This window comes from Natator depressus, chromosome 6, assembly GCF_965152275.1.
Source record: "Natator depressus isolate rNatDep1 chromosome 6, rNatDep2.hap1, whole genome shotgun sequence".
NCBI classification, from domain to species: domain Eukaryota; kingdom Metazoa; phylum Chordata; order Testudines; family Cheloniidae; genus Natator; species Natator depressus.
Window position 1 is genome coordinate 20,222,672 of NC_134239.1, and position 20,870 is coordinate 20,243,541.

The 20,870-nt window shown below is 42.7% G+C and overlaps 1 protein-coding gene across 1 annotated transcript in view; it reads left to right on the forward strand.

Moving 5' to 3' along the window:
* Positions 1-20,870, forward strand: part of LOC141989734 (solute carrier family 9 member C1-like) — a 293,130-nt gene that overhangs the window by 192,837 nt on the left and 79,423 nt on the right. The window contains exons 19-20 of the mRNA XM_074956659.1: positions 8,584-8,732; positions 15,143-15,268. Coding sequence (XP_074812760.1) covers positions 8,584-8,732; positions 15,143-15,268 — 275 coding nt within the window. The remainder of the gene's footprint in view (positions 1-8,583; positions 8,733-15,142; positions 15,269-20,870) is intronic.

The window sequence follows — 20,870 nt, forward strand, 5'->3', positions numbered from 1 at the left end:
TTTTGCGGATACAGACTAACACGGCTGCTACTCTGAAACCAACCTTTCTAAGGTATGTAGGCACCTAGTGGGATTTTCAAAGGTGCCTAGAAGGTTAGGTGCTTTCTGAGCCTCACTAGATGCCTAGCTGCATCTTTGGGTGCCTAAAAAACTTTGAAACTCTGTCCCTAAGACATTGATCTGAGGTCATACAGGAAGTCCATGGGGATGGGGAAGTAGAACCCAGGTCTCTCAGGGCTAGTTCCCTATCCGCTGGACCAGCTTTTCTCTCTGCTGCATTTGAGTTTGAGAAAAGGAAGGAATGAGTATCAGGTGTGATTATATATCAAATTCTTAGGGTTTCAGCTGTATTCAGACCGATTCCAGAACAAAGAATAGAAATTGCATCCACATAATCCATAAAGTCAACCATTGTTGTCATGATTTGTATTATTCACTGGGCACAATCTGTGAGCTCAGCATTGTTCAGAATATCCCAGAAAATGTAGTCCCTGAGCCAATGCATATAAGATGTGTTGTTGTATCTCTGGATAAGATGGTTCAGATATTTAAGTTTGAAATGTATAGTTATTGACCGCACATGCTATCACATGTTCAATGTAATGTTTATATCCGTGAGTGGAGGCACTGATGGCAATAGAAGTTTTACTTGATTAAGGACTAGAAGATCTGATCCTCTAGCTTTCTTTCAAGAGGAAGAGCTGCCCAGGGCTCCTGTGCCTGTTTATTTTCCTTTCCTGCCTGCAGGGGCCCTGATATACCTCAGAAGTCTCAATTTTTTCCCCAACTTTAAAATGTGGAATTTTCTTGGTGTTTGATTTAAAATATTCTCCTTTGAAAACTGCAACTCAGTCACTGTAGTGTTGTGTTTAAGAGCCTTCTGGAAAGTAACTCGCCTTTAAACAGAATTTTTTGTTCTGAGTTTTGTTCAGAAATGAAAGCAGTGTTGCCAACTCTCATGATTTTATCATGAGTCTCATGATAATTATTGTTTTCCTTAAAGCCCCAGCTCCTGGAGTCAAGTGGGTATGTGATGATTTCAGCCTTCATTCTTAAAGAAAAATGAAGTTTCTAGCCCTTGTGGCTGTGGAGAAAGCTTCAAAATGCGACTTAAAGGCTCAAAAAGCAGAATGTAAATAAAAAACACCAAATCTATTATTGTGACATAATCTCATTATTTTAAAGCCAGTCTCATGATTTTTGGTGAGCCTGATTCTTGATTTTTGAATATTTGGGGTTGGCAATACTATGAAAGTGACTTGAAAGTGTCAGTTGCACTCCTGTTTAAAGTAATTTTCTAGTCTATTATTTGTAGTGGGGAAACATCCCTAGAGCCCCAGGCAGGCGCATTATGAACTCATGGGGCCTTGCCCTAATAGGGTGTATCCAGAGGTTAAATGATCTATTCCAAGCTTGTTGAACTGCAAAAAAGTGATAGAAAGTAAACTAGGTTTTTCTACAATTTCTTCAATTTTTGTGTTCAAGAGTTAGTAAGAAAGTAAAAATATACATTATTTTTTTTAACGTAACCTGTGTCCCTTAAGTGAATTGATACAAGATGTCAGAACAAATATTAGAGCTCAGTGGGTCTAATATTTATTTAATTTTCTTTCTTTCTATAGGAATTAGAAATTATTATCTGACAGGAGCACTGTATCTAAGTTATTATCTGCAAAAAATCGAGAGTTTTCAGGTGCCCAAGTAGCCTTTGGAATCACGGTTAAAGTTGCCCCACCTACCAAAATCTGAAATGGCATCCCTGCTGCCTCCCCCACCCAGCCTGCTTCATTAGCCATCTTTCCCTACATCACAGGGTGTGCTACCTACAACACAGCAGAGAGAAAGAACACATTTGGGTAAAAACTAGCCCTGGCTAATGTGCTGCTCTGTCCAAAGTGTGCCTGGCTTTAGCAAAGTATTTAATTAGCCTCCACAAACTTCTTTTCCTTGCCTACCCATTATAGTCATCTCAGCCCACGAAGCCCTGGAATGTGATGGATTCCAAGGACATGCTCAATTGAGACGTAATTACATTGATTTGGTGTGAAAAAGAATGTAGTAAGAAGAACATGGAATGGATTTTATTAACACTGTTGAGCTGCTTGTGAATGATTCTGTGACTATATATATTGGTGACTTCTTTTTCTGAATGTCACTGTAATTGGCAGTGAAAGTCTCTAGATTTGTCACTGGTCACTTTAACACTTATTTTCTTGCTAGGAAAACCAAAAAGTCACTAAATCTAGTGACAAAGTAGCTAAATTGGCCATCACATGTGCTCAGTTAACCTTGAAAAAGAAAAAAGGGTTATGATAACAACTTCAAGATGACTGTCTGCGTAGATCTACACGATTCATCCTCCATCCCCATTTCTTTGCAGTCTATGTACTGTATTTTGAAATAGCTGAAAGAAAAGACGGAGTGGATTGGAGCCAAGGCTCCTTATGTACCTTTGGCTCTATATATTCAGTTCCTTAGGATATCGTGTGTGCAGACCCAACAGCCAAAGCTTTTTAAAGGGTTTTGGTGAAGAGGTGAAACAGGTAGGTGTATCTCAGGCAAACTGGTTGAGAGACTGGATTTTTAAGCCCTCTTTGTTATCATGTATTCATGTCTATACCTTTCATAGGAAAGTAATAGTTTATCACGAAGGCCTTGTCTATACTAATGCAGTAAGACGATGTAAGTTACGCTAGTAAAGTTATGTAAGTTACGTAACTTAAGTCAACGCACCTTATATCGACTTAAAGCAGTATCTCCACCACGCTATGTCAATGGGAAATGCTCTCTCATCAACATAGCTTCGGTCTCTCATTGAAAAAATTAATCACGATTAATCGCAGTTTTAATCACATTGTTAAACAATAGAATCCAAATTGAAATGTATTAAATATTTTTGGATGTTTTTCTACATTTTCAAATATATTGATTTCAATTACGATACAGAATACGAAGTGTACAGTGCTCACTTTATATTTTTGTTTACGAATATTTGCACTGTAAAAATGATAAACAAAAATAGTATTTTTTCAATTCACCTCATACAAGTACTGTAGTGCAATCTCTTTATCATGAAAGTGCAATTTACAATGTAGATTTTTTTGTTATATAACTGCATTCAAAAACAAAACATTGTAAAACTTTAGAGCCTACAAGTCCACTCAGTCCTACTTCTTGTTCAGCCAATCGCTAAAACAAACAAGTTTGTTTACATTTACGGGAGATAATGCTGCCCGCTTCTTATTTACAATGTCACCAGAAAGTGAGAACAGGCGTTCACATGGCACTTTTGTAGCCGGCATTACAAGGTTTACATGCCAGATATGCTAAACATTCGTATGCCCCTTCATGCTTCGGCCACCATTCCAGAGGACATGCTTCCATTCTGGTGAGGGGTAAAAGTCTATCTGTATCTCGATGTCTCAAGTCAAAGGCCAGTTTGAGACACAGGTGGATGCCAGTGTCCACCTCATTCAGTCAACCTTTCAGGTGCTGGGCCTGCTTATAAACTAACAGAAGTCTACCCTCACCCTGGTGCATAGGATAGAGTTTATTGGAGTGGTGCTTGACTCCACCCAGGCCAACCCCTTCTTCCCAGAAGTCTGCTTTCAGATGATGGTGTAATTAATAGGCTGGGTCTTGACCAGCACTATCACGATGACTTGTTTCTGCCTCAAATTTCTAGGTCACATGGCCTCACGCACATACATAGTGCAGTATGCAAGGCTATGCCTCAGATCCCTTCAAGCTTGGCTGGCCTTGGTGTACCCACCAAGCCACCGCTACTTGGACTCGGTGCTCAGTGTACCTCCCCTGGGCCTTACCTCTCGATCGGTGGTGGGACACTCTGATGGTCTGCACAGGTGTCCCCTTTGTCAGGCCCCAGCCTTCGATATCCCTAGTCTTGGACATGTCAGAGTTAGGATTGGGGGGCTCACCTGTGGAAAAGCTATCATCACATATGAACATCAGGGAACTCAGAGCAGTCACAACAGGAAATGTCACCAGTTTTGTTCCCTGTGAGGCCACAGTCCGGGTTCGCTCACGAACACTTTCTTGCTCCCTTGGATGGTGCACCTTATCTACACTTTCCCTCCCATTCCACTTGTGCACAAGGTCCTGCTTAAGATCAAATGGGACAAAGTGTGGGTCATTCTCATAGTCCCAACCTGGCCCCATCAGCACTGGTTCATCATGCTGCATCAGTAGCACTGGTTCATCACACTGTATCATGCTTCATCAGTAGCGACTCCAATACCGTTCCCTCCCCTCCTGGACCTGATCTCACAGGACCACAGTTGAATGCTTCACCTGAACCACCACCTGAAAGCTTGTAAGCTCCTTGGCTGAATCCTGTAGATTTGGCCTGTTCAGAGCAAGTCCGCTAGGTCCTTCTAGATAGCAGGAAGCCCTCTACCAGAGCTACATACTGTGCCAAGTGGAAGCGTTTTCCCATTTGGACTTCCCAGCAAGGTCTCCCACGCACATGATCATCTCTGCAGACTGTTCTGGAATATTTGCTACATCTGAAACAGGAAGGTCTGGCAATATCATCAGTTAAGATACATGTAACAGTAATTTCGCCATTCCACCCCCAGGATGGCCCATCAGTTTTCTTGCACAGAATGTCCATCAGTTTCCTCAAGGGCCTAGAAAGACTATATTCACAGATTTGGGAGCCCATTCCCCCAAGGGACCTAAACCTGGTCTTGTCAAAACTCATGAGCCCCCCCATTTGAGCCATTGGTGACCTGCCCTCGGTCATACCTTTCCTGGAAAGTGGCCTTTCTGGTTGCTGTTACTTCAGCCAGAAGGGTCTCAGAGGTTCAGGCCCTTACGTCAGAACTCCTGTACATGTCTTCTTTAAGGACAAGGTACAGCTATGCCCTCACCCCACATTCTTCCTGAAGGTGGTTTCGCAATTTCACAGTCATCAGGCAATTTTCCTGAGAGTTTTCTTCCCAAAACTGCACGCAAATGGAGAGGAGTGACGCCTCCACATGCTGGATGTTAGACATGCCCTAGTGTTCTATATAGAGAGAACAAAACCGTTTCGTAGATCCACACAGCTCTTTGCAGCAGTAGCTGAGAGGATGAAAGGCCTTCCTGTCTCCGCTCAGAGGATCTCATCCTGGATTGCAGCATGCATTTGCACATGCTATGAGCAGGCGGAGGTCCCGTCACCAGTTATCTTGACTGCCTGTTTTAAAAGGGTGCAAGCTTCCTCAGCAGCATTCCTGGTCCAGGTCCCTATCTAGGACATTTGCATAGTGGCAACTCAGTCATAAGTGCACGCATTTTCTTCCCACTACACCATCACCTAGCAGGCCAGGGATGACGCTGGGTTTGGTTGAGCCGTACTACAATCAATATGTCCATGAACACTGACCCCACCTCCTTCCTTTGCTTGGGGGGGGTCACCTAATGTGGAATGGACATGTGCAAGCACTCGAAGAAAAAAACGGTTAGTAACCTTTCCATAACTGTTGTTCTTCAAGATGTGTTGCACATATCCATTCCACAACTCAGCCTCCTACCCCTCTGTCAGAGTTGGCCAGCAAGAAGGAACTGAGTGGGGTGCTGTGTCTTTGGGTCTCTTTATACCGGTGCCATGAGCACACAGCACCAGAGGGCACTAGAGCTGACCTGACAGGTACCACTGTAGAAAAAATTTCCAGCAATTGTGCTTGAGGCACGCACACATCTAATGTGGAAATGGATATGTGGATATGTGCAACACGTCTCAAAGAATAACAGTTATGGAAAGGTTAGTAACCTTTTTTGGGGGGAGGTGGTTGGTTTTTTGTTTTGTTTTTTTGTAGTTCCACTGTTTTAACATTGATGGACTCACTGGCTGGCTAAGAGTTTCTTGCTTGTAGATGTCAAATCTTAGACGTTGCCTGTTGCTGAGTCAGTCCATAGATATCTCAACTATATGACAAAAATCCCAACGCAACAATAATAAAAAAATCACAAAGCTAGCAGAAAGTTGGAATTGAAATCATGGGCAAACACCAGTTGTGCATGCATACATACATACAGTCATGTAACATAGAGGAACAGTCCCTCGTTGTTCAACAGAGAAGAAAACAAAGAAAGAAGAAGTGGGACCGCTAAACACTGAGGATGGAGTGGAGGTTAAGGATAATCTAGGCATGGCCCAATATCTAAACAAATACTTTGCCTCAGTCTTTAATGAGGCTAATGAGGATCTTAGGGATAATGGTAGCAATGACAAATGGGAATGAGGATATGGAGGTAGATATTACCATATCTGAGGTAGAAGCGAAACTTGAACAGCTTAATGGGACTAAATCGGGGAGCCCAGATAATCTTCATCCAAGAATATTAAAGGAATTGGCACATGAAATTGCAAGCCCATTAGTAAGAATTTTTAATGAATCTGTAAACTCAGGGGTTGTACCGTATGACTGGAGAATTGCTAACATAGTTCCTATTTTTAAGAAAGGGAAAAAAAGTGATCCGGGTAACTACAGACCTGTTAGTTTGACATCTTTAGTATGCAAGGACTTCGAAAAAACTTTGAACGGGAAAGTAGTTAAGGACATTGAGGTCAGTGGTAAATGGGACAAAATACAATATGGTTTTACAAAAGGTAGATCGTGCCAAATCAACCTGATCTCTCTCTTTGAGAAAGTAACAGATTTTTTAGACAAAGGAAATGCAGTGGATCTAATTTACCTAGATTTCAGAAAGGCGTTTGATACGGTGCCACATGGGGAATTATTAGTTAAACTGGAAAAGATGGGGATCAATATGAACATTGAAAGGTGGATAAGGAATTGGTTAAAGGGGAGACTACAGCGGGTCATACTGAAAGGTGAACTGTCAGGCTGGGGGGAGGTTACCAGTGGAGTTCCTCAGGGATCGGTTTGGGGACCAGTCTTATTTAATCTTTTTATTACTGACCTCTGCACAAAAAGTGGAAGTGTGCTAATAAAGTTTGCAGATGATACAAAGCTGGGAGGTATTGCCAATTTAGAGAAGGACCAGGATATCATACAGGAGGATCTGGATGACCTTGTAAACTGGAGTCATAGTAATAGGATGAAATTTAATAGTGAGAAGTGTAAAGTCATGCATTTAGGGATTAATAACAAGAATTTTAATTATAAGCTGGGGACGCATCAATTAGAAGTAATGGAGGAGGAGAAGGACCTTGGACTATTGGTTGCCCACAGGATGAACTATGAGCCGCCAATGTGATATGGCCATGAAAAAAGCTAATGCGGTCTTAGGATGCATCAGGCGAGGTATTTCCAGTAGAGATAAGGAGGTGTTAGTACCGTTATACAAGGCACTGGTGAGACCTCACCTGGAATACTGTGTGCAGTTCTGGTCTCCTATGTTTAAGAAGGATGAATTCAAACTGGAACAGGTACAGAGAAGGGCTACTAGGATGATCCGTGGAATGGAAAACCTGTCTTATGAAAGGAGACTCAAGGAGCTTGGCTTGTTTAACCAAAAGAAGGTTGAGGGGAGATATGATTGCTCTATAAATATATCGGAGGGATAAATACCAGAGAGGGAGAGGAATTATTTAAGCTCAGTACCAATGTGGACACAAGAACAAATGGATATAAACTGGCCATCAGGAAGTTTAGACTTGAAATTAGACAAAGGTTTCTAACCATCAGAGGAGTGAAGTTCTGGAACAGCCTTCCAAGGGAAGCAATGGGGGCAAAAGACCTATCTGGCTTCAAGATTAAACTCAATAAGTTTATGGAGGAGAAGGTATGATGGGATAACATGATTTTGGCAATTAATTGATCTTTAACTATTCATGGTAAATAGGCCCAATGGCCTGTGATGGAATGTTAGATGGGGTGAGATCTTGAGTTACTACAGAGAATTCTTTCCTGGATATTTGGCTGGTGAATCTTGCCCATATGCTCAGGGTTCAGCTGATCGCCATATTTGGGGTTGGGAAGGAATTTTCCTCCAGGGCAGATTGGAAGAGGCCCTGGGGGTTTTTCGCCTTCCTCTGCATTACGGGGCACGGGTCACTTGCTGGAGGATTCTCTGCACCTTGAAGTCTTTAAACCATGATTTGAGGACTTCAGTAGCTCAGACATAGGTGAGAGGTTTATTGCAGGAGTGGGTGGGTGAGATTCGGTGGCCTGCATTGTGCAGGAGGTCAGACTAGATGATCATAATGGTCCCTTCTGACCTTAATATCTATGAAAGAGTTCCTGTTCTATAGGCAGATGCTTATATTTCCCTTTTATATATTGTTACTTAGAGCAAAAAGTATTTTTCTCCCAAAATTATAATTTTGGAGTTTGATTTTCATATGTAAGCTCATCTGCCTCAAACATAGATGGGGAGGAAGGATGTCATAGTCTGTTTTTTGCATCCTTCTTCATGGTAAGAGCAGATTTATAACTTTAGGTGAAGGGTTTTTTCTATATAAGTGACTAGGAAATGACTATGACAAATGGAATTACACCAAGTAATTTTCCTTTTATTGATTTGTCAAGCAGACTTAGTATTTCTCCTCAATGTGTTACCATTGAAAGCCTATTTAAGTAGAAAACTTGGAACATTTCTTATTTATTTTAGGTTTAATGCAGCGTGATTATCCAGATATTGTTACTGCTGTGAAAACCAAACAGGCAGTCCAAACTGTGCTAAACACAGCTACAGAAACTCTTAAAGTATTGCTATCAAGTGGAATTGTTGATAAAAATGAAGGAGCAAAATTACAAAAGGTAATAAAAGCATTTCAGAGTGTTCATGTATATATTAGCTGCTGAATGTATGCCACCATCGTAAGTACGTTGTCAGTAAGTTGCCTGAGACCTTTTTCTTCAAGGCTTTCAGTGTGACACCTCTCAGAAGCACAAAATTGGTCTGTTTGAGTGTTGTTTTTGCCCTAAATAACATGTTTAAAAGAGCTTTTAATGTGGAAATGACAAATATCTAAACAATCATTCAGCAGGATTCTTGCACTTCGGTCTCTGCCTCCTAGTCTGAGTCTGGCAGAACTCCCACAGTTCAAAGAATGTTTTATTCCTGACGTCAGTATTGGTAGGGTAAATGTGAACCAGTACTCCCTCTGGCCATTGCATGTCATGCCACATATAGTAGAAATAATTCCAGTAATTTCCTCCTTGGCTGTGGTGAGGGAAGGAGGTCCTGAATTTCTGTGACTTTAGCATTGTGTCAGCTCTTCATATATCCTTGCTTTATTTTCCCCATTGTCCGGTTGGTTCTGTGGTTGTTTAAACAGTAAGCCCTCCGTTTTCAGTGCTTCAATACAATTTTTATTTGATACTCCTGCATTGTATTTGTTCACCACCCTCTGTCCAGGAAATTCTGACCTGAGCACCAGCCTGTCTTGCAAAGATTTTTTTTGGCACTGCTAGTATTGCTGTTCACTATGATCCAGGCCTTCTTCCCTACATTAGTAGGGAATTCCAGACACTTGCATGGGACTGCATGAGAATCTGAGCAAAGAGGGCTGCAACTAGAACTCAGAAAAATCAGAAGAAATGTCTACCGCTGAGGTACTCTAGGACGGGAACTCTGTAAGAGGCAACCCTATCTTCTTTGAGTGATGGTTCCTATGTTTATTTTACACGTGGGTGCGCATGCATGCCATGCACCTGAGTCCAGAAGTTTTTCCAAGCAGTGTCTGTTGACCCACATATTCACAGTGTGTCTCCTCATGCTCCTGACCAAGTATATAAGGGGTGGTGTGGGTTGATACCACTCCAGTTTCGTCTTACCACTGCATGGCCTGAGTCGGAACCCCTATTCCTCCTTTTCCATCAGTGAAGCTCATCAATGGTGCCTCTACTGTCTGGTCGAGGCGCACATCTTGGTGAAGAGCAGCATCTGCAAGTCCTTCCCACCCAGAACTAGAGAGGCCCTTGAGCTCCAACTCTGCAAGTTCCTGATGGAAGAGGCAATGAGGCTCTGAAAGCACTCTGATCCTGGCCAGGGAGACACCCGCTGTACAGTGGCCTCTTCCGACTGGTAATGCCCTTTCCAGCACGAGCCATGGTGTGGAGACGCTGGTATTACCCAGGGTTTTCAGAACCCAAAGCAGTGGTAACTTAACTGTTTCACTTCAGGTGGTGTCAGGAATAAATCAATGGGGGTACAGTTCTTCTGGCTGATGAAAGATTGATAGAAATAAGCATGCTCTCATCTAAAACTACTATTTATTAGATTTAAGCACACACAAACATAAACAATTGGTTTAAAACATCCAAAATAATTACCTAAAATCTGAGATGGTATCAAGCAGGTCAGTGATTGCTGGTCGCTGCCCTGCCAGGGAGTATGCTATCCGGAAAAAGTCACTCAGAATAGCTTCAAAGAACTGCTCCAAAGTATACTCTATTATCTAGTCTTTTTATAATTAATTTTTACAAAACACATAGCTCATAGTGACCCCTACTGGGTCATCATGTCTCCTAACTTCAATAAGTTCAACAAAGCATTCCTAGCCATCTTAGCCATAATAAGCTTCTATATCAAAGGTGCCCAAACTCTAGGTCGCCATCCACTTATTTTCTTTTGGTCTCAATTTGTTGACTCTTTTTTCCCCTCCTCCCATTCTGATTAGCAGAAACTGCAAGCCTGCTGCTAGTATTTGACCTTGCCTCCAAAAGCCCTGCTTGTCCAAATTATCCATTAACTATGTGATGGTTTATTTTATTAATTAATAGTGGTTCAATGCACACAATATGGCTGTGATTAGCTTGATCAAATTTTGGGGTAACACTCCCCTCAATTCTGGGGTAACACCGGTACCAAAGCCCAAGGGCACGCCATACCATGAGAGTAAGAAACACTCTCATCAGCATAAGAGCAGATCTCCACAGCAGACTGCTTATAAGAGAGACTTTTCCTCTCCAAGCCATGCCATGTTGGACGAAATGTCTTGCAAGGGCCCTGGCGGGTAAGGCAAAGAAGAAGTAGGATCCATTGATACTGCCAATGACCTTGATACCAGGACACTTGGAGTGCCCAGCTACAAGTGTGGCTCCAGGTGCTCCATCAGTGCTGCCTCGCTGGTATGTAGACTGGCTGGCTCTGACTTCTGAACCAGGATCTTCCAGAGTCTCAATGGGCACCCCACAAGCCCCGGGATATACATAGAAGTTCATAACACTGGAGGAGGTGTTTCTGCCGTGCCTACAGTCTCCACTTCTCTCGGGCCCGTCCATTCTTTGGGTCGTCCCCGTACCTAAGGATGAATCATTGCTCCTGCTGCAGCAGAGGCCCCTTCCCCACCCATCAGACCAGTGACTTCTGGTACCAATGGTCCCACCATTTCAATGAAACCATCATCTGACTCAGGGGAGTCCCAGGACATAGCCCTAGCAAACATTGCCTCTCAGAAGCCCAGACAGGCAGCGGAGGCACCCTTATCGGCCCAGCTGTGATCCCCCGGTACCACTTCCCTTGGGGTCCATCCTCTACCTCCCATAGAAGCCTCAGGAACTATTCAAGGGATAGATGAATGGGAGCGATGAGGTTCCCAGTACCATGGTTCCCTACACTGTGGTCTCAAGCTCTATACACCTCTATGCCTGTGTGGCCTTACTGGGGACCTTGGTCATCGCAAGGGAGACAAGATTCCCCACACATGCCTAAAACTCCTTCAGCCATGGCTACAGCTACTCAGGTGGCAACTAAATGTCTACCAGCTCAGGTCTCCCGTAATCATGAGGAAGAGGAAACCGCACTTCTCCCAGTAGACCCTGCAGGACCAGCCATCTTATCACTTTCAGATGAGTAAGTGGTGCCTCCCATGGCCCCACAATTGGATGATTTAAAGGATTTTTAAGACCACCTGAGAAGAATCGCAGCAGCACTCCAACCCTTGGAAGAGGTCCAATAATCCACCCACAAACTTATGGATTTTTGCTGTCTACCTCTCTAGATAGGCTAAGCTTGCCTATAATTGATGGATCTGTTCCAGTTGCTATGAGAGACCCCAGTTACAAGTATATCCATGTCTAGAAAGGTGGACAGAAAATACCAAGTTCCACCCAGAAGTGAGACAGAAGAGAACACCACCAAAAGAAAAGAAGCTGAAGAGATGAGATTTATTCTGCAGAAAATACTATTTTTCTGCAAGCCTCCAATTTCTGCTAGCTAATTATCAACCTCTGATGGCAAGATGTAATTTCCGTATCTTTGGATAACTCTTGGTCTTCAATGACAAGTTGCTGTCAGGCTCCAGCGATGAGTTCTCATCCTTGGTTGCTGCAGGCATTTGTTAGCTAAAACTGGACTGTAAGCTGCATTAGATTCAGCAGACACTGCCTCTTGTTCCCATGGCTTTGGTGATGCGCAGGTTGTCATGGCTACAAGGATCCAGCTTCCCCCAGAGAAGTCCAGATAAGTCCTCATGAGTTAAGGCACCCTATGTAGGCCCAGGAAGAGTTCCAGGAACTATCCTTACAACAAGATGAATATCCCTGCCAGTTGTAATGACAAGCCTGCCCCTCAGCTTGCTCTTGGACTTCTGACCCATGGCTGTGACTACTGTTTCCTGACTCTGGCTCTGATCTTCAGTGCTATTCCTGGCTTCTGACCATCACTCTCTGACCACTAGGCATGACAGTCACTGCTCCGACCAGTAGGTCTGACCACTCAAGCCCCGGTCGTGACACCCAACATCCTGAGGTTCTCAGCTTCCCAACCCAGGGCTCTACCTCCGGTAACAGACCTATTATCATCTGTCAAGGGGAAGATCCTACACCGAGCCCTGAATTCCCTTCATCATACAGCCTGGCTCTTGGATGGATGTTGAGTGTAAAATGACTGTTCCTCTCCTGTTCTAGACCACCTAGTTAACAGTGGAAAGGACTCTGAAATAACCTTACCAGGCAAAATGGACAAGGTTTTCTCACTGGTGTCATCAGAAATCCCTGAACCCTCAGGAAGTCAATACTGACAATTCTAGACTACTTGTTAGAACTGAAACACTCTATCCTATCATTGAGCTAGGTAAACGTACACATGACAGCAATCTCAGCACGTCATCTATGCATAGAGGGTCAATCTATCTTTTTCTCACCCAACAGTCATAACATTTCTAAAGGGCCTAATAAGAGTGTTTCCATTTATCAAGGACCCTATCCCTCCATGCAATCTCAACCTGGTTCTCTCAGTGCTCATGGGCCCTAGCTTTTAACTAGTGGCTAAAAGTTCTTTTCCATACTTGTCACTGAAAACATCCTTCTCGGTAGCAATTATCTCAGCAAGGAGGGTAGGAGAGATGTAAGCACTGATGGCTGATCCTCCCTGTATATTTTTCTACCCAGACAAGATTTTGTTAAGAACATACCTCAAGTTTTTATCAAAGGTCACGGAATTCCATCTGAATCAACAAATCCACTTACCTGTGTTCTTCCATAGATCTCTCTAATAAAACAGAGGAAGCTCTTCATAATTTGGATTTCAGAAGAACCCTGGCATTCTACCTCCAAAGAACAAACCTGCAGATCTTCACCAAAACTCTTTGAGTACATCTACACTGCATTGTAAACCCCGCGTATGCCAGACCTGAGCTTGTGGACTCAGTATTTCCAAGCCTCCATTTGAGCATCCACGCTATATTGTAAACCTAGGTTTACAGTTGCTGGACCTGGGTCTCAGCTGTATGCACACTGCATTACACAACTACCTGACTTGAGTCTGCAGCTTGAGCTATATCCACACTGAAAAATGACAAGGCTTGCACCTGAGTCAGAGTGGGATTAGGCTCTGATGCAGTCCCCTAACAGGGTCCAAGGACCCAGATCCTAAAGGTTTGCTGACCCAAATCTGATGGACTTGTGTGTGGATGGATGGAGGGCTTGGGCTCAAACTTGAATCAGAGCTCAGGCTTAGTGTACAGTGTAAACATATTGTTTGTGGCTATTGTAGAGAGGATGAAAGGCAAAGCCATATCCTCCCAACATTTATTGAATTGGATCAGACTGTGTGAAGACTTGGTATGCGACTACAAAAAAGGACCCATCTACTGTCATTAAAGCTGATTCTACTGAGAGCTCAAGTAGCCTCCATAGCCGCACTAAAGAATATATCTATCCCAGTTATATGCAAGACAGTGACCTGGAGAGCTATTCATACATTCATTAAGCATTGTGCACTTACCAAAGCCTCCAGGTCAGATGCCGCATTTGGCAAGGCTCTGCTCCGGTCATTAATTTTTAACTCCAAGCTCCCACCTCCAATGTACAGGTCAGCTGCTTGGGAGTCACCAACACTGGAATGTTCATATGGAGAATAATTCAAAGGAGAAAGAGAAATTACTAACCTTGCACAGTAACTGTAATTCTTTGAGATGTGTTGTCCAACTGCACACTCCACGACCTGCCCTCCATCCCTTCTGCCTCAAAGTTCCCTGGGGAGGAAAAACAAACAAACCTGGGATTCTGTGGTTGAGAGGAAATTGAAGATAGCTGGCTCACTCTGCTCTTCTATGCACTTGCTGAGGAGCACAAAGAGCTGCAGGGCCCATGCATACCATGCAGACATTTCTGGCCAAAAGACTCCAAACTCGAGTGCAGAGCAGCATATGCACACTAATAGTAGAATGTGCATGTGGGCGACATATCTTAAAGAACTCCCGTTACTGTACACAGTAAGTAACTTGTCATTATCTCCATTTTATAAATGGGGAAACAGAGGCATAGATCGGTGAAATGACTTGTCCATTGTCATTCAGCAGAACAGTGGCAGAGCTGTATTATGACATGCTTGGATGATTTAAGCCTTTGACCTAACCAGTCCTTTCCCACTCCATCAGCCAGTCCACTTAAATGATGAACTGGTGGAAAATATCAGTTGTTAACCCCCCAGGCCAAAGTAGGGCCCCAGTCCTGAAAAGACTAAATTCAGTGGGACTACTCATAGTGTGGAAAGTTAAGCACGTGTGGAAATCTTTGAAGTTTTGGGGTCTAAGTATTGGTACTATAATAAAAGCTATTTAAGAAAAGGCAGAATAACATGGAGGCTTATACAGGGGGGAAAAATGTTTCGAAATGAAGAGGTTCAGTAAGGAATAATCCACGCTTAAAGAGTTTATCTTCAGAACAAAGAGAAATTAATGCATGTAGATTACATATGGGTTCCTTTTTCCCTTGTTTAGATGATTCTGAAAAAAAAAAAAAACCTTGGAACTCTTCCAACTACTATTGCACCACCTACTGCAGAGGAGCTTTTACACAGTATCAGTTGGTTAGAAAATGAAAAGAACCAAATTGAGTTCATCCAGGTAATGTTTAGCTTTCTCACATGGTTCCAGATCCTTTATAATGTTCTGTTTTCAAAAAGCAAATATTATGGAGGTGCTTATATTGACTGTATAGTTATGGCTGTCTTGGTTTCGGCACTTAAAGAAGGGATTCAACCTCTGTTATGTATGAAGGATGGAGCATATCCTCCCCAAATTTACCACACTTATTCTTTGAATATTAAATTAATTTTCTGAGAATTTACAAGTAAATCTCTTAATTAGTTTGACTTAAAACATAATTTTAAAATGGGCCCTTTTAAGAAATTTAGCACTTGTCAGATCTTTCTTTTGGCCCAAATGATGTTAATAATGGAATAAAACAGACTCTTTGAACTTTTCTTATATTTAATGCCATTGCAATTTCATGTATATCTGAAGAAATTAGGTTCTAATTCAACTAAATTATTAATAATCAGTATATTGAATTGTTATGATTATAGACAGGGCCAGCTCAATAGTTCAGCTCATTCTTAAATTGAGACATTGTGACTTCAGAGGTAACCAATCATAACACTCCCTCTCTGGCCAATTTGCATGCTGCAGTTCTATTGGTTGAAATGAGTAAGTGGCATGAGAAGAACTGTGCACTTGTGTCAGGAGATCTCACTAGAAGATGACGTCGCACGTATATTGCCTCCTGCTCTCACTGCTGTTAAAAGTTCCATAGTCACATATTAGTTCCTTTGTTTTATCCTCTGTTGGGAAAGTTGAACACCTTCTGTGGAACATGGGGACATCATATGGGGCATATGGATGGCTCCTACCATGCCTAGCACATCACCACTTTCCCCTCCAATTTGACACACATCCCTGCTGACTTTCCCAGCCCCTTCGCATCCCTTCTCACTGCCTCTCCAAAGACATGGCTGGTTCCCCTTTCCTTTGGCTCTACATGGTGCTCCTTTCTGGTACTGGTGGTGTCGAAGGCAGCTGTTAGGGAGACTTGTGCTATGTAATAATAATATAAGGTGAAGGTTTGGCTTGGGGAGAGCCAATATCTCTACTTTGTAAGGAGTGACCCTGCACTCCTGCCTCAGTTTAAGTGTAAAAAAAATTACAAAAATGTTCTTTGAGTGTCCCCTGCATATTCCCACTCTTGGAACTTGCACTGACCAGTGCAGCAGCATCCTTTAGAACTATCAGATCAAAGAGGCTTGACTAACAAGACCTCTTGTAATAGAAGGGCCTGAGGTCCATTTTGTCTCTCTTTGCGGACCCGAGTGTGAATTCTACAGATAGCACAATGTGCAGGGTGTGACAGGTTCGGTCAAAGAAATCCCCTTGGGACTGCCACCTGATGTGCTGAGACTACCTCTGAGCCCTTTTCCCCTGGCAGCTTGGGACTTCAGAACCCTGTCTTACTGAGCCAGACATGCTAGCCTGCTACAAACACAGACCCAGCTCTCAATCACATCCCCCAAACGCTGCAGACTTAGCTGAAGATGGCCTAGGAAGTGCTCCTGTCTCTAGCACCCAGATACCCAGTTCCCAATGGGATCCAAACCCCAAATAAATCTGTTTTACTCTGTATAAAGCTTATACAGGGTAAACTCATAAATTGTTCGCCCTCTATAACACTGATAAATATGTTTGCTCCCCCAGGTATTAATTACTTGGTTAATTAATTACTTTGGGTTAAATAATAAGCAAAAAGTGATTTTATTAAATATAAAAAGTAAAATTTAAGTGGTTCCAAGTAGTAACAGACAAAACAAAGTAAATTACCAAGCAAAATAAAACAAAAACACACAAATCTAAACCTAATACAGCAGAAACTAAATGCAGGTAAATCTCGCCCTCAGAGATGTTCCGATAAGCTTCTTTCACAGACTAGACTCCTTCCTAGTCTGGGTCCAGCAATCACTCACACCCCTGTAGTTACTGTTCTTTGTTCCAGTTTCTTTCAGGCATCTCTTTAGGGTGGAGAGGCTATCTTTTGAGACAGCTGAAGACAAAATGGAGGGGCTTCCAGCGCCTTTTATATTCTCTCTCTTGTGGGCGGAAACCCCTTTATTCTCCTGTGCAAAATCAGAACAACAAGATGGAGTCTGTAGCCACCTGGGCAAGTCACATGTCTATGGATGATTCAGCTTTTTGCAGGCCAATGCCATTGTTTACATGTTAGTTTGAACGTTCCCAGGAAAGCTCAGATGTGGACTGACGTCTCCCAAAGTCCATTGTCAGTTAACTGTTTCTTGATTGGGCACTTACTGAGAATAGTCCTTTCTCAAGAAGCTGATCAAATGCTTCACTGAGGCTACTTAGAATCAAACAAATACATAGCCAATATTCATAACTTCAAATACAAAACTGATATACATACAGACAGCATAATCTTAACCATCAAACTACAACCTTTCCATAGACATGCCACTTAGCCTACTCTGTACAAGAACTGGTGCAACCATAGGACCCTGGTTGCAACAATGATCTATACAGTCACAGTTTATGTCAATAACGTCACACCGGGGATTGATTCCTCCCCTAAGCACTTCAGACAATGAACATGTGCATCAGATGCCAGGAAGACTGCTAGGAGATCTGGAGAGGTTTGTTTGCTTTCACTGCTGTGGTTGGAAGGAACTGAGGTGGCAACAGGCATCAAGCAGCTTTTATATCCATACACTAACTCTCTTTTGTCCTGCTTTGCTTCACCTTTTCTTGGGAAAAATTTTCAAACATGAATGCATGGAACTTGCACCACCAGTCTATTGTATTTGCACATATAAATGAGAACTAACTTATAAAAATAGGTAGTTGTATGTTCAACTGCCTGTTACTATGGCAATTATCCAGTCTATCGAAATTGCAGGAAATTGTGGTGTGCTTGCATTTTTCCAAGCACACTTACTGCATGTATGTTTGAAAATGTGGTCTCTCAAATCAGTCTTGTAGGCAGTTATATTCAATATATTGTAATGAATACAAGAATGAAACTTTTCAAACTGATGCTATAGAAAAAGAAACTATTATATCCTGCCCTCAGCAGTGCGTAGGAGAAATAATTATTGTTCTTAGAGTGATTGGCCATTTGGACTCCACTCTTGGTACTCGTACACCCAATCTGCAAAATCAGATTCTTTTGGCCAGTAGTGTCCATTGGCCTGCAATTGCATCCTAAGTGCCTTTGTGTCCCCTAACCAAAGACATAAAGGGGAAAGCAAGCCCAATTGTACCTCATTTCCTTCTTACCACCCATGGCAGGAAAACTGAACCTCAGTATTTTCCATGTGCACCTTTGTGCACTGTGCTACAATTAGTGTTACTTAGTCTTTAGACTAGCTAGTTAGTTGCTAGTTAGATAGTAGTGTATATTAGTGTTTTTACCCATTGGCACAACTGCTCGCCCCCCAAAAAATTATAGTCAGATATTTAGATTTAGACTAGACCCCCACACCTTTCGTTCCCCATTCAGGGGCTTTAGCAAAATCGCAGAACTGAAATCCCCTGTATTCAAAGCCTGCTCTCTTGTGAAGCTTTAGTAAATGTCACTTAATGAGAGACACCCTGTTGGCCCCCCCTTTTTTGCCTAGGAGAGGGATAGATTCCTGAGCAATATTCCATATATTGCTCCTTCTCTAAGTGAACTCAGAAAGCTAGAGAAGCCCACCTAAAATTATTCTCCTGGAGCACTCAATGCAAGCTTCCTCAGACACTGGAAGGAAGGACATAGCTAAACCTCAGGCTTCCAGTCAGTCCCTCTCCATGAGCACCCTGGTGAGCTGATATTCCACCTGAGCTCTTGGGCTATACTCACCAAGAGGCCCCAATCATCTGCCTTCATTTTGGCCTCAGTTACCTCTAATAGAGGTAGAAAGGAGCAGTGCTCCAGCCTTGAGCAGAGGTGTAGGACACCTTCTCTGGTACCTGCCAAGTCAAGACACAAATCATCAAACATCCGACTTATCTTGGACTCCAATATCAAAGGGCCAACGGCCTAAAAAGATTTCCTCTGGTGCCCAGGACCAGCTATCAAGAGAACACCAGTGGTACCCACTAAATCTGCTGACCACTTTCTCTCAGCACTGACTTCAGTACTCAGCACCTCCAGGAGAACTGATACAAGGTACCAAGTCCCTTCACCCAGTATCCAGGTCATTTGTAGTAGCCATGGACCAGGAGAAGTTGAAGTGGCAGGAACCTCCCAAATCTACACCCATGGAGAAAGACCTGAACAATGCTTATCTATTCAGGTGGAAATTATTTTCATTTGCCAGCCTCCAAATGTACATGGCTAACTACTAAAACCTCCTCTCCAAACACAATTACCTGAATTGGTGTAAACTGTCTCAATTTGTGATAATCACTCACAGAAGAAATAATGGTTACCTACCTTATAGTAACTGTGGCTCTTTGAAATGTGTTGTACACATGGATTCCACAACCCATCCTCTTCCTCCCCCACTACTACAGAGTCCTCCTCTTCTGGTATACTTTATTGTTGAAGGAAGTGAGTGGGGCACGTTATGCCCTTGAGTATGGGGTGAAAGGACATCTAGCAGGCATGGCCCCAGCCCGATACTACTGGCCAAAAGAATCCAATCTTGCACCCATAGGATGCATGTACACCAAGAAAGGAATTCACATGGCCAACACATCTTGAAGAGCCATAGTTACTGTAAGATAAAGAACCATTTTTTGCTAAACACGTGCACTGAAAATAAACAGCTCTAATTTTAACTCAGAGAACAATGGCATTATATTCTTGTCTAGTGCAGCAGCTCTTAAATTTGTTGGAAGTCTATGGGAAGCTGGCAAGTCACAAGGTGGCGCTTCTCCTTATTTCCAGCTACTCCTACGGATGTCCACATATTGTATTAAAGACAGCTAAAATACCTAAATACTGTCTTACTTTAACTTACTTTTCCATGGTTTCAGAGTAGCAGCCGTGTTAATCTGTATTCGGAAAAACAAAAGGAGTACTTGTGGCACCTTAGAGACTAACCAATTTATTTGAGCATAAGCTTTCGTGAGCTACAGCTCACTTCATCGGATGCAATGATGAATTCGATGAAGTGATCTGTAGCTCACGAAAGCTTATGCTCAAATAAATTGGTTAGTCTCTAAGGTGCCACAAGTACTCCTTTTCTTTTTACTTTTCCATATAAACAAATGCTTTAGTTGCCACAGGGGTTTTATATGATTGTGAATAAGTGGGAAATGTGTCCATGAGACAATCCCTCTATTAAGGTGTGTCCACACTGAAAATTTTCAGAACCCCTATCGTAGAGTGATTCTCCAAGGTCAACCCTCCTATTGTGCCCTGTTTCCCACTTTTGCCTATGCCTCGCCTCTTCCTCGTGTTGAGAACCAATACAGGGGAAAGACAGGATTTGGAGAAACTGATATGGTGTTCAGAGAGCATCCAGGAAGGTAACAAGGAGATGTGTCAGCAGCATGGGGTGGCTGGCTTACTGAAAAGGGGGCAGGATTGTCCAGTGCTCATTGGAGGGTCAGGAGAGGATGAGGAAGTTGGAAGAGACATAGTATAGAGAGGATAGGGAAGGAATGCTCTTGCTATTAAAGGAGGGGGATGGAATCTAGTTATATTTGAGTTCTCACAATTTAGAACCCTTTCAAG